The following is a 15,119-nucleotide window of genomic DNA, read 5'->3' as shown; positions in this document are numbered from 1 at the left end:
AACAGGTGTAGCCGGGGATGTGAGGGATTCAGGGATTCATTAAATGACACTCACATCATCAAAGGATGCCCTGAGGGTTGAGAGGTTAGCTTGGCTAATTGAGAGTGCAACACAAACATGGTGAATACCGCTTAGCGACGTGATATAGGGTCTATCTATTACGAGTTGACGAACTCGTATGTCTGGCTACCCTACTATAGGACTTAGTTGGATTCATCAGGGCAACCGACTACGCACGGTGGTACCTAATCTTGAGAGCATGCGCACTGTAGCCGTTTTGAGTGGATAAACATCACTCTTGCTGCTTACGGTACGTCATACGCTGGTTGAAGCTCAACTCCGCCATGAAGCACCCAGCACTCCTTGGGTGAAATCCGTCGTGTAGTTGGATACATTTAGCAACCGATTAATTCGAAAGGGCAGTATGGTTACGGAAAGGAAACATTTTTCTCTTCAGTTTGTTGCCTAGACTCATCTGAGCGGGTAAGACGAGACACTCCGAGCGGGTGTTAATAATGTGTTTACCTATCCTGTGTGTGCATGCTCAGGTGAAGTCCGATTAGACGTCGTGTAACCCTTTACATGTTAATCGTTGGTTTTCTGTTGCTCATTATTGCAATACCTATGTTAAGAAAATTCACCGTAATGGGTCCACGTAGACCTTGTAATGGATGGGCACGGACACAGAAGCAGTCCAGGCTAGATGGTGATGGTTTTGTGACAAACAGTAGTCGCATTTAAAATAGAAATAAACCAGCACATTATTATGGTGTTGAAGTTGCATGTTTTTAATTCCATTCGATAGAGAAGATAGAAAGACGTACTCTGAGGATATGGGGTGAATAATACATATATTTCAGGAAAGTAGGCTAGTAGCACAATCAAGTTGTGTTAAAATATTAATAGATGCTATGCAGTAGGCCCACGCTTAGACTGACAGTGTTAGGGTACGTGCCTGACGGACACGGTGGCCGCTATGTGCTCTGAGTTAACGTTTGTTTTTGCACATGCACTGCCTGTTTAGATGCATACACGCGCAGAAATGCATTGACATCGAGTCAACAAGAAGTAATCAGCAGTAACATTAGACCTATAACGCCCTCATAAGTTTAAACTGTTGTCTGTAACTTATCGGGACCTTTTCTGTTGATGATTTTTTTCATCAGGTTGTTGCAAGATGGCAAACGATAATAAAGTGGTGACGAGGAAGATCCGATCGGAATACATGAAAAAATTCCGGGATCCTAAATGGTCCACATTTTCCAAAAATTACGAGGACTCCGTGAAATACAGATTGACCCGTCGGGTTATGGAACAGACGCACAACCCTTTATACGGAGATGGCTGGGACAGTGGGTCAGAATCTAGTGGAAGGTCAAGTCCAAAAGTCAAACAGGGATTGGACCCTTTAATAGCCAAGCTTCAGACATTATGCGAGTCCAGGAACAAAAACGAAGATACCGAGGAATCGGTCGAAACTGTAGTGAATGGTCACTCAACCGACCCCCCCAGTAAGGAGATTTCTTCATGCACGGGTAAGTCTGTTTCCTTACCTCCATAATAGAAATCAATGCCAAACGGGATGACAGGTTGCAGTGTTGTATCTGTTCTTATTGTCGCCTCTATCATGCTTAGCTATTCATTGTTCTCTATTTTTTCATTCGTTTTGATATTCATGTTGCTTTCTGACAATGATGTGCAGAGAATGGGGTTCCAGACGAGACGGACCACCAGACCAGTTCCACAGAGCCTCCGCCGAGGAGACGTGTGCGCCGCCGCACCCCTCGCTCTGAGCCCGGTTACGACGGTGACGTTGACAAGCCCCGGCCCTCCTCAGCACCCAAACCCTCCAGAGCCAAGAGTCAGCCACCAGAGAGGAAGCAGTGCAGTGGAGGAGAACACAGGCCTTCGTACATGCGCCCGGGCTGGGCTGAGAGACACGTGGAGACCAGGGGGAGGACGTCGAGCATGCGCGCTTCAGTGTCTGCAGGAGAGGTAAGGAATGTTGAGTTGGTGAATTTGATCATCTATCTTGAATTCTATTGAAACATCTTATTGAATAGGAATCAAAAGAGCTGAGATGATCCAATATTGGTGAAGTGTTTGTTCAGTCCCAGTGCTCCAGCCTGTGGAGTCATGGCACACTCTTATTGGGGATGGAGAGGTGCAGAACATGGAGAGTAGGGAACCAGATCTGCAACAGTACCGGTGGAGGGCATGAATAATGGATCCCAGTCACTGAGATGTGCTCTGGGCTCTCTTTCACTACAGTGGCACGAGATCCTTAGGAGCACCAGCAACCTTCAATTTGATTCCATTCCCACACTGTTGTTCCTATCATTTGTGACCCTGTCAATTGAATACTATTGAAGTCTAACTTTTGTTCTTTTGCTCTTTGGTTCTATGGTTTTACAGAACTAGATGATGTCAAATATCTTGTCCTGTTCTCACAGATCCATCGTTCGGACACAGCCGCCAAACGCCTGGAGGCCCAGAGGTGCAGTAGTGCGCTGGATCGCCGCAGGGCACGGTCAGCTGACCTGGAGAAATCCCTCCGCTCCGAGCTGACCGTAGCCGACCGCTGGACGACCGAGTACATGCGCTGCTTCTCCGCGCGGCTACGGTGAAGTTTGCCCCCGGCGGTGCAGGATCCCCCTCTTAACCCTGATCTAGTGATCCAGTTTCCTCATTATCTTAAAAGGGTTCCGATGTGGATTTGAGAAGGGAAGGTTGTTATCAGATTCACTCTCAGAGGATGGATGTCCCTACAGCTGAGGAGGAACATTGGGATTAATCTAACCACACATTTAGGATGAACAAAACAATATCATTTGTTTGGCTCAAATCAATTCACTTTTTTAAAAAAGAGTGGAGAGCTTTTCACGCCCACTACCAAAGCACTGTCACAACACAACAGTAATGAATCTGAAAATAGAGATCCGTTTTTCTTCAGTTGTCTTGGTTGCTTTGATTTTTGTGAGCTTTATTTTCTTCTTTCTTCTAGGCTTACATTTCAACAGTGAAACCACACTTATCTGCATGTGCTCTGTGATGTGCAGTACAGTGATTGATAGTTTTCTGCCAGAATGACAGTATTGACCAATTTGTTTAATTTTTAAATGAATTCTGAATGGATCTGGATCAAACATTGTAGATGAACACTTTTTAAAAGTATGAACATATCTATATTTTGTGTAGACTTTGGCTGACCTCTTGAAGAGAATGTGGGCATTCCAACAGATAGTTTCACACTACTACTACCATATGATGTATTTCAGATCCCTAAAAGCACTACTTTACCTATGTGGTCAATTGACATGTAATTCAGGTAATGTGAGTATTACTTTTGCAGTTCTGTTTTCCACAGTGGGCAGTCTTTTATATGGACCAAACATGACGCAGCAGAAACATAGTATGCATTCCAGATGTCAGTAGATTAGTAGATTATGGACCAAAGCCAAGTGAGTTGGTGTTCTGCATCTATATTACTTTGACATGCAAGCAATCCATCAGGATTATAGAGGCTCGCTGTGTAAAATATAAACATGTGGTAGGGTAATTAACATACTGGGGTACTCCCAAGTTCTAGTCAAAACCACAGTTAACCACCACTGATAGCAGATATTAGCTCCTCACCAATACTTTCTAACCATGCAATATCATTGCCTCAGTGCGACAAATTTATAAAGCTTCCATTTGAAATGTTAGAGTTCACAAATTCACGAGACTATCAAGAAAAAGTGCTGTCCAATTTTTTCTTTCTAAACTTTTAGATGATTTTGTTATTGCATCACATTTGCTTGGTATGTTGACCTGCCCAGCTGTAGACTTCTGTCTGTAACCACGTGTACTTTCACTTTTAGATTGTATTATTATTATTACAGAATGTATTTCACTCACATAAGGGTTTTTGCACTTTGTATCGGCTCAAATGTGTGATTTAGTCTCTTTTGGAAGAGAAATTGAGGGCTGTTTTTCAGGTGTTGTGTCAGTCGTGTATTATTATGAATTGCTGAGAGTTTGTTGTGAAACGTGTCTGCATGAGGTGTTCTGGTATAATTCTGCATTTCCAATTGACCATGTAAGGATTATTTGAAGCATCTCAGGGGAGCAGAAGAATACTGCTTCAAGAATTGAATGTTATTGCATTTGACTAACTCTCCCTGATCGCAATGAAAACGCCTTTAATCATTATGGCACGTACAATCTCATGTCCTTATTCTCCAGACCCCCTTCAGTGACAGTTCAGTCATTGTGAAGAACTGTGAAGATTAATGTTTTATCTGGAGAATATACATGTGTGTATATATACATTGAGGAGTAATACCTTTAGTTTTGTTTTGATATTTGTGCAAAGCTGAAGGACATGCATAAGCTGTACACATCTGTAAACTAACATAGATGGACTAACCATGACCCTCAAAAGACAATGTTTACATTTCTTATGCTTGTATTTGTATTTGAAAAAAATGCACAATAATATATTTTCATCTGGGGTATAGCACATAAATCTACTTTAATTGCTGTTAATAAACATTGTTTGAGTAGCTTTGTGGAAGATTCAGTTCATTAGTTCAGCGTCTTTTATTGCGATGCAAGTTTTTTAAGAGTTAGCTAGCAGACCATCAACTTATAAGGCAGAGTCTGATTCTTTTTTATATTTGTTGTTTGATTGTTTCAGGTTGTTGATATTTGAGCTCAACAGCCAATCAAATTACACACCTCCCTTCAATGCTGATTGGCTAGAATTGTTTGTGGCTTGGCCAAAGTTGTTATATTTGTTTCCCATTTACAGAGTAAGGACTGTGTACAAACACCGGAGGTTTTTTGAGCGCACACACAGAACACAACAAGTGTATTTGATTAGAATCACAGATTATACCCTAAAAATATCCTATACACTAGGATTGTGAAACAGACTGAAAGATTCTTATACCAGGACTGATTGTTTCCTTGAGTGATCTGGATGTGATTACACTTTTTCTCGTTTGCTCAAACACATTTGTCCACTCTGATGTTACATTTTCAAACAGTTAACACACAGGCTGAAAGAGAAGCTGACTGAAAACATTAAAAACATGCAACAAATGCAAAGGTTCATCTCAAGCAACACAATTTGTGGTCAAATTAAGATATTCTATCAATCAGTCATTACATAATGGACAACAAAATACAAAATACAGCTATCAATTTGAACCGGTTCAACCTTCATTTCTGCTATTTGCCTTTGTCATTTATTGATACTTTACACAGTAATAGTATGTGCCAAAAAAGGCAAGCAAGCATATCACAGCATGAATTGTATTCTTTACTGAGATCTTTGGTAACTGATTTGAAAAGGGATGTAAGAAATGGACAGAAGGACGGACAGACGGTAGCTAATGAAGGAATGAATGAATGCTAAGATATTGCTAAGACACAGACGTATGTACGTTACTTGGATTAGCTGTTCGAGAGATAGAACCCTGTTTAACAGGAATAAGGCCAGACAACACAGCAGGCTCACCATACTGGATGTTTACTGTAGAACAATCTGTCTCACACACACAAACACACAAACATGCGCTTGGTGAAGAGGTGTCTCACACACACAAACATACTCTTGGTGAAGAGGTGTCTCACACACACAAACACACAAACATGCGCTTGATGAAGAGGTGTCTCACACACACAAACACACAAACATGCGCTTGGTGAAGAGGTGTCTCACACACACAAACATGCGCTTGGTGGAGAGGTGTCTCACACACACCAACACACAAACATGCGCTTGGGGAAGAGGTGTCTCACACACACACCAACACACAAACTGTGCTTGGGGAAGAGGTGTCTCACACACACCAACACACAAACACGTGCTTGGTGAAGAGATGTCTCACACACACAAACATGCGCTTGTTGAAGAGGTGTCTCACACACACACAAACACACAAACATGTGCTTGGTGAAGAGGTGTCTCACACACACAAACACAAAGCCAGACATAAAGCCAGATCTGGTGTCCATAGGCTGATCTTCATCTTGAAGTGGCAAAGCCAGATCTGGTGTCCATAGGCTGATCTTCATCTTGAAGTGGCAAAGCCAGATCTGGTGTCCATAGGCTGATCTTCATCTTGAAGTGGCAAAGCCAGATCTGGTGTCCATAGGCTGATCTTCATCTTGAAGTGGCAAAGCCAGATCTGGTGTCCATAGGCTGATCTTCATCTTGAAGTGGCAAAGCCAGGCCTGACCAGATCTTGAGATGGTAAACTGGTCAGGTCACCACAGCACTGTTTGGCTATTGTGTGGCTATGTGTTCTATTCCTCAGGTTTACTACACATTTCTCTCGGAAGAAACATGTCTTACTACACACAAGAGACAGGTTCGACAGCACACACACACACATATTGATTGCCAGCCTACCTACCCATCACTTCTTGAATATGTACCATTATAAGCATCCACTCAATCTAGTGAGAGTAATGTATGGGTTCAGTAAGACTCCAGTACTGTGGGTATATGTGCCCCATGGGTAGAGTAAGACTACAGTACTGTGGGTATATGTGCCCTGTGGGTACAGTACTGTGGGTATATGTGCCCTCTGGGTTCAGTAAGACTCCAGTACTGTGGGTATATGTGCCCTACGGGTAGAGTAAGACTCCAGTACTGTGGGTATATGTGCCCTACGGGAAGAGTAAGACTCCAGTACTGTGGGTATGTTGACAGAACAGTATATTTGTTTGCTGGCTTTACTCTCTTAGTTAATTCTCTCCCCTTCCACGCCCTGTAACTTGTGCACATGCTGGTGTGATGTATGTTTGAAGCATTTGCTTGATTCTCTGTATGAATGATCTGCTTGTCTTTTGTCCCCCCCCCTTCCCCCTTCCCCTGGGCCGGCCTCAAACAGATGGGTCCCTCCTCTGAGCTGGGTTCTGCTCAAGGGTTCTTCCTGCCACCATCGCCTTATACTTGCTATAGGGGGCTCAGGCCTAGACAATGTCTATTGGTAAAGGCACTATATAAATGAGTCAAATTCAATAGAATTGAATGGAAATGTCTTGCACAAGACTAGCTGTAAATGTACATGGGTGTCATGTGGTGTCACCCAAAACTACCACCCATGACCCACCAAAGACTTAACAGTTACTACATATACAGGCAAGAAGCATTTATGGGACATTTGGAGGGAACATTGAGGGATTTCCTCTGGCTCATTATAAACATTAAACATTAACATAAACATTATGAACAGAATGTAGTTCTGTCACTGCACCTATTCATTCTTTTATGTCTTTTCTCAGCAAGCTACATTTCACGTCTGACCGATTTAGCAAGCCATGGAGGTGTGAGCTCAGATGGTCCATGACATTAAAGGACATTCACAAGAGCTTAGTCTGTGTCTAGGTCCTCTGACCGTGCACTCCTGTTCCACATGCTATGAATATCTACTGTGTTAAGATCTTCTTGTAGTCCTCTTCCACATGCTATGAATATCTATCGTGTTAAGATCTTCTTTCGGCAGGTACTTTTCTGTTTGTCCGTTTGTTTTTGTCTGCAACATACAGGTGCTCAATTCATCAGCATTTCAGGAAACAATGATTCAAAAATGATTTATTCTAAACAATGAACTGTTAACAGACCTAAGTAACAAAGCCATGTAGGGTCTTCTGTAGTGAGCGCCCCACAAAAAGTGTTGGAAACAATTTAAAGAGACTATTAATATGTTAGCTGGGGTGCAGATTTAGAAGATATGGTATCGCTTTTCAATTTTATTTATGACACAGACACACAGCCAAAATATTCATATCAGAATGAAAGTGCATGGACACTCATCACATTATGAAATGTTTTAAGTGAGTTATGTTTACTTTAATATGTACTTTAATATGCAAGTCTGTCCGTGTCAGGATCCCAGGCAATCTGCATAAAACAAGAGTTGCTGCTGTCAATGTTGTGCTGTTGTACACGTGACACACTATTTATAGGCATTTACAGAGGCCTGCTAGCTCTGTCCGTATCAGGTTTTTTGACCTCCCATGTGCAGTCTTATCTCGTGCCATCAAAACTCATTCATCTCAGTCTTTAGAGCTTATATTTACCTTGTACACAGCTAATTGTTGCCATTCCACCATCAGAACATTTTTCTGCTGATCAATAATCATCAGATTAATAATAGTTATGTAGTATCCTCACACAAATATTTGAGAGTTCACACTGATATGAAATTAAACTGGCCACACTGATCATGCGGTGTTAAAAAAAAAGAGCCAGGGGCGTCCCTGCCAAAGGAGATCAACAAGTTTATTTACAAAGCAGGCTCTGTGTGAACTGACTCCCGGGTTCGTTAGAGATTGTTTATGGAGAAAGAATCAGTAGGAGAATTCTAGCAATACATTCGTTTTGTGAACATGAAAGTCAACCTGTTGGTCATTTCAAAATATTGATGAGTGATGAATTTAGGACGCCAATGCACTCTACAAAATGATTTAAAAGCTCTTTTGTGCTCACAGCAGTGAAACCTCTCAATATGTGCACTGTTTTTCAAATTCCTGCTTTGAATTTTATGATGTTTCATGTTTATCGACTTGTTTGTTGTTCATCTTTATTGTCTGGTTGGCTTTGTGGTCATCTTGTCTATAAATGTATGTCTATTAAAGCAACAGTTTGGTCTAAAACTAAAAAGAGTTTTGGTCTAAAACTAGCGAGATAACTACATAAAAGACATGTAGAAACCTTGCAAACACCAGCAACAACACAGTTCGTACCGATAAAAGCTTCCTAGCATTCTAACTGGAGTCTTTTAGTGATATATTTGGCATTGTCATGCTGTGAAATCTTGGACCACGGAACTACATAGTCCAGAGCCTTGGCAGTTAGTGGGAATGGCAGGCATGTTTATCTGTCCTTTACATAACCATATTCCATCCAAATTAATTTGATTAGACCAGAAGTTGTTGCCTATTAAAACATACTTCAAAAGTGATACATTCCTGCAAACAGTTGCTCTGATTTGACTGACTGATAAACTATATGGATTTGTGAATGAGAGGTAAGGTAGGCCCCCCTAATGTCTTCTTAGAATCTGTCTCTTATATCTTCCTTCCGCCGTCTACTGCGAGCAGTCAGACTTGTTATTGTGTAATGATGTGTAATATGTCTGCCTCTTTCTTTAGTAAGTGAGTTAGTATTGGAATGGGAATATTACTATTGTGATGTCGGCTTAACTCACCACTCACTTAACTCAACGTGAGCCTGCCCCCTAGTGGTGACAGCTTGCAACCACATGACAGATTATGTGGGCCTAGAAGAAATCCATGAGCCATATTTGGAAAGCAGGCGCTGTTGAATTATTTGCAACTATTTGCCACTATCAACTATTGTGGGACAGGAAAGAGTGCAATATAAGGCCTTTGGCTAAGTTATCTGAACAAAACCAACTGACAAAAGGCATAGAGCAACTCTGTGTACATCTGCAACCTTCATCACGGGACAGATTTACTGTTGGCTGAACAGATTAGTAGCCCTAAACCAGAGACCACCTCATCATTGTCCAATTCAAATTTAGTTGCAGAACATTACTGAGCATTGACGTTTGACTCTTGTGCGCAGACATGGTGTAATGGCATTAAAAGAAGCAACACAGAGCACCATATTGCGGACTAATCCATTACAGGTGGTCCTGTCTTGTCCCATTACCGGATAAGCCGGGCTACAGCGGAGTGAAAACCTTCGCTAATACACTTAGCGCTATGATAAAGTTCCATGACAGCTGTCTGGCAACAGTGGAAGAGAGGTTAACCATTCTGTATACACGGACTGTGATTTCTTTATCTACAAATGTCTTACAGTTAAATTTAACTGGGCCAATCATGGGACTCAATTTCACCGGGGCCATTGTACAGAGAATAGAACATTCCTCAGCATAATCCGTCTCAAGTGTTTTTAGTGAGCCAATACAAAATGAGGACTTTTCTACGGCCTCTCAATAAAGTGAAAACAGAGAGGCAAATAAACAGATACAATAAATAAATATATTTAAAAAAATCAATTGCCTTACAATGTGTAAAAGTTAGATCACACTTCATGGTATGGAGTGGTTGTTACAGGATAACCACACAGTACCAGGGATGAGTAACGGGGAGTAGTTCTGCAAGTACCAAATATCAGTCCACTGGCAATCAGTGGGAATCAGCGTTACGCTGACCGTAAGGGTACAGTTACATTGGCTGTCATGTAATATCATAGAATAGCAATACTTTATATTTCAAACAAATAACATTAATAAATAAATGCAAAAACATAAACAATGGAAATATTCAACACAATCTGCTTCTGTAACTCCACTGACTAAAAACCAAAGGTTGCAAACATCAGTTTACCTGGCCTTAGATAGTCTTTGAGTTTAAAACCCAGTGTCATTCAGGACCTTTTGAATACAATAAAAAAAATGTTTCTCTTTCTTGCTCTGGTTAATGGACAACTGTTGGGGGAACAAACTTTAGAACGGATTTCATCCGAGCAAGTGAGATCTGATCTCAATGCAAAGCTGCAAAAACGCTGAAGGGCTGCTGATATCACATCTAGTTCTGACCAGCTATTTTAAACCGTCACTCACCAGTCCCTTAACATTCGACATGTTCTTACGCAATCAGACTGCAGCTAAAATATCAACAATGTCCCCTGCTCAGTAGCCATCACTAGTCTGTGTGTTTTAGTTTATTCATACAAACGCTTTGTTAAAGCAGACAACTAACTAGACTAGAAATACAAAATCCTCTTCTATGGTTCATATAAGAACTGCAGAGTCTATAAATGTCAGTGAGAAATTGTGAGGTACTGCAGCAGGATAGGTGCATGTGCAGACTGCCTGTCCATAAATAATATCATGAATGCTCCCAATGGACAGGTATTGCAGCAGGATAGGTACATGTGCAGACTGCCTGTCCATAAATAATATCATGAATGCTACCAATGGACAAAGCAGGCTGTTACGGTGATATTTTTGTTTCAGCTATGCAGCTAAACTTCTTCCACCAGGACTCCGAGATCTTCCTGACAGTATCCGGTGCATTCCTCAAGTAAGGACTCAGTTGAAGGGTTTCATTGTCCTGCATGCTTGCCAAGATGGCCGTGTCAAACACCTCCTTCAAGTTCTTCTGGGTTAGAGCTGAACACTCAGTGAGCGTCACAGCGTTGATCTGTTGAGCGCAGGCACGGGCCTCCTCTGGGGTCACTGGTTGCTCCTGGCTCTGGGCTAGCTGGATCAGGACGTGAACGTCCTCGCGGAGGTCCGACTGTGTGCCAACCAGAACGATGAGCGCCCCTGGGCTGAGCCGCTGGATCTCGGGCGCCCACCTGGACGTCACATTGCGGAAAGAGGAAGGTTGGACGACGCTGTAGCAGAGGAGGAAGATGTCAGCGTGTCTGTAGCAGAGAGAGCGGAGCTGGGCAAACTCCTCCTGCAGAGGAGACAAGAGAAGCATAGTCAGGAAAAAGACTACATTTATTGACTGCCTTTGTTTAGTTCTTTTAAAACAATGTACCTACAAAATGTGGCTAAAATGGTCTTATGTGTAACCATAATATAATCCATATATAATCACAATTTCTAAAAGCCACAGTGACATTGCAGAGAAGATAATATTGATAAAAAACGAACAACTGGCTGAATGTGACCTATTTGTCCAAATGAGAAAGGCCAATAAAAACAGACGTACATTATGCTCTCCGCTGGGTGTAAGCCATCTCTGCCAGTCAGAAACAGTACAGGGACACAATTAAGCATTCTCCTCACAAAGAACATTACACAATCAATCAACTCTATTGTAATATCTAAATATAATTGTAGAATTGATTAGACCAAATCAAGATCAGAATGAATGTTAGTACCTCGCCAGAAACATCACAGAGCTGGAGTCTGACAGGCTTTCCGTCGACCACAACCAGTGCTGAAGAAGTGAGAGGCAGAAGGTGAATACAATCATCTCTGATATTCTATGCCCTCTGTTTAAAAAGGACACTAAACTGTTCATAATATGGCTCCTGTAAAGTCTCCTCCTGTTAAAGGCCAGGTTCACCCTTGTATGTTTTTTCATTTTTCTTTCTTAATTTTTTTTTAAAGTAATTTATTTCTGTTAACCTATTTTCCAATGTATGTTGGTACATTATTTCTGTTACTGTATGTACATTATGTTTATGTGTCTTACTTCCAATAAAGACAAAGTTAAAAAAAGAAATAAAAAAAAGAACACTAAACCAGGCCAGAGCTTGCTATAGATAGTACACATTGTCAAAACGTTCCTTTTTTTTTTGTTGTTGCTAGAAATTGCTACTGTTTGCCAATGTAACTAGCAAAAGTAATGAGAAGCTGCTGTTACCAGTGCTCCTATGAATACATGTGCATCTTAATCTTTGATGTTGTACGTGTGTAGTCTATGTTTCACATAGTTCATGTTAAGCACCTGAAACAACGAAGCAAGATGCAAAAGATCTGAAATATTTGAAAATGCACTGCAAACGTCACATTTAATAAACTGTCTGTGCAGCGTTAAGGACATGTCACATTTCAGGAAAACATTCAAAATAAAATGTAGCCTACTAGCCTACAATAATCTTAATGCAACTGGTTGAGCCTACCTGCAAAGTTGTCCAAAGTTGTCGGGATGTACTCTGTTGGAAAACCATTTGTGGTATAACTCACTATAAGACTTGTCTTGCCCACTGCACCGTCGCCTACTAGCACACACGTCACCTTCTTTTCAGGTTGAAATAATGACATACGCCTTGGGATTTGCAATTCCTTACAAAAATTTCGCCTCGGGGGTACCGGAGGCACAATTAGCGATGCCTTATCGTCCTCTTTGCTGTGAAGCGACGGCATTTTCATGTCCAGCCACGCTTAACAGAGATGGCACCGTTTCTTAACACTTTTTACGCCGCTCTGTCTTCACGATGCTCATCTCTGTGGTAAGCTGTTGGCCTTACACAGCGATTGCTCCTGTTCCTTATCCTATTTGCGATGATCTCTTCAGGTGATACCGAACACATGCTGTGCGAGTAGCTGGCATTACTAGAAGTCAATCTCTACTCTTGACTGACAGCCGATGCATCTGCTGAGCGCCAGGTCCCTAAGAGGCTTAATAAACACAATGTGCAGGCAGTGTTTCAAGCCACATAAACTAGTTTTGATAGTCCTACTAGCATAGCATGACTTGTCATATAATAATGAAGAACAATAAAACATTGACGGCGCGCTTGTGTGTGGGCTGTGGGTCGCTCTAACTCTAAACTCTTCAAGAGAAAGCGACTGTCATGCAATGATTTAGCGTGTTTCCTTGTCAACAGCGCCCCCTACGGAATAGTAATTAGATGTTGAAAGTATAGACATGGGCTATATCTATCTGAGTGAAATTGTTGTTGTTGTGAACACCAACAAAATCATTTGAGAGTCCTTACAAGTGTAGTGTTGTTTCTGTCATAATAAATCTCATCTGGACATAAGTCTTAAATTGGTCTTTAAATCATCATTGCTGATGGTTTCTGAGGTTTATTTCATACTGTCTATTTTATTTTCATATTTTCCTTATACACACACACACACACACACATATTCTGCTCCCCTGAGGAAACTGCATTAAGGCAACATTTTGAAAAGATAATATGTGTCAAAACATTTCCCTCAGACACGCTAATGTGACTATGACTTGAAGGTACATCAATTAAGTCCTTATTAAACAGTCAAAGAAAGTGTATTAGACAATAGGGATTTTTTTAGCACATTAAGTTAAGCACATAAATGCTTGATAAACATCAGACGTACATTGATTCAAATTCAAATGCTGCACCGTTTGTATTACTCCAGAACTACGGTACATGAGATTGCAGATGTATCCCTACTGTCTACTCCATTTAAAATAACAGAGAGTACACCGGCACACTCCTTAGGGTTGGGCAACAAATTCTATATACAGTACCAGTCAAAAGTTTGGACACACCTTTAATTTTTTTGAGAAGTGTTTTCTTTACTTTTATTATTTTCTACATTGAAGATTAATACTGAAGACATTTAAACTACGAAAGAACACATATGGAATGATGTTCTAAACAAAAAAAGTGTTATCTACCATCTAGAAAATACAAAAAGTAAAGAAAAAACTTCTCAAAAAATGAGAAGGTGTGTCCAAACTTTTGACTGGTACTGTATATTGAACAATGATTTTTCAATGTTTTTCTCAGGCATTCAAGAAGAATTGTGAACCAAACCCTAGCCACCCTAAAGGGGACAGACATACAAAGAACCATGAAAGAAACATGAAACACTGTATTCCTTGTGGTGGTGGTGTGGTTTTGTACCAACCTTTAAAACGTGGATGTGAGAAATAGGTAACGTGTGACCAGATCAGCTTTTATGATCAAGGTAAAGCAGAAGGAAGGAGTTTTTGTCAAAAACCTGAAAACCAACTTCATAAAAGGTATGCAAAAACCTTGCAAACACCATCAACAGCACAGCACTGATAAAAGCTTGCTAGCATGTTAACTGGTGTCTTCTGGCAATATAGTTTATGTCACGCTGTTAACATTGTAGGATTCCCAACTCAGACCAGAGATGTACACAGCAGTTAGTGGAAACAAGAGGTGTGTTTGTCTGCCCTTGACGTGAACATATACCATCAAAGTGAATTTGAAGAGGAAACAAAAAACTATAGTTACCTTTAAAACCATACTTCAAAGTGGTAAAGTCCTGCATGCTGTTGCTTTAGAATAGATTCATTTGAGAAGATCTACAATCGTGATTAGATTATGATAGATTTCACAAAAGGAAGAGGGCTGTGTTGGAAACAATCATCCCTGTGATGTTTGTTTGATGCACTGAGATGTTGAGATATTTGTTTGAGATATGCATAATCTCATGACCTGAGGAAAGGAAAAAAACTAAAGTGTCAATAAAGAATACCAGAAGAACATACAACAATGTAGGACACATTACTGTACTCCACTCTTGACCAAAAAGCACATACAATGTTGACTTGATTATGTAAGAAAGAATTTGGACTGTGCAGTTTTCTGAGGTGGTTTTAAGGGCATGATGAGACTCAAGCTATTCAGCCCCATGGATCAACTGTATGTTTGGTGTAGTACG

The 15,119-nt window shown here is 40.9% G+C and overlaps 2 protein-coding genes across 2 annotated transcripts; one reads left to right on the top strand and one right to left on the bottom strand.

The window, feature by feature from the left end:
• The first annotated feature begins 295 nt into the window (after positions 1–295).
• ccsapa (centriole, cilia and spindle-associated protein a) lies at positions 296–4,564 on the top strand. The gene is made up of 4 exons (XM_012835977.3): positions 296–483; positions 1,167–1,535; positions 1,703–1,995; positions 2,454–4,564. Exons 2-4 carry the CDS (start codon positions 1,178–1,180, stop codon positions 2,625–2,627), a joined length of 825 nt encoding a protein of 274 aa, XP_012691431.2. The 5' UTR covers positions 296–483; positions 1,167–1,177; the 3' UTR covers positions 2,628–4,564.
• A 5,866-nt stretch (positions 4,565–10,430) lies between these two features.
• Positions 10,431–13,162, bottom strand: si:ch211-133l11.10 (rho-related GTP-binding protein RhoU). Its single transcript, XM_031563618.2, has 4 exons — positions 12,617–13,162; positions 11,870–11,928; positions 11,698–11,727; positions 10,431–11,439 (listed from the first exon to the last, which is right to left on the bottom strand). Exons 1-4 carry the CDS (start codon positions 12,864–12,866, stop codon positions 10,969–10,971), a joined length of 810 nt encoding a protein of 269 aa, XP_031419478.1. The 5' UTR covers positions 12,867–13,162; the 3' UTR covers positions 10,431–10,968.
• Positions 13,163–15,119: the final 1,957 nt, after the last annotated feature.

The sequence above is a fragment of the Clupea harengus genome, chromosome 26 (genome assembly GCF_900700415.2).
Source record: "Clupea harengus chromosome 26, Ch_v2.0.2, whole genome shotgun sequence".
Taxonomy (NCBI): Eukaryota; Metazoa; Chordata; class Actinopteri; order Clupeiformes; family Clupeidae; genus Clupea; species Clupea harengus.
The sequence above is the reverse complement of the archived record's forward strand: the minus strand, read 5'-3'. Positions and strand labels throughout refer to the sequence as shown.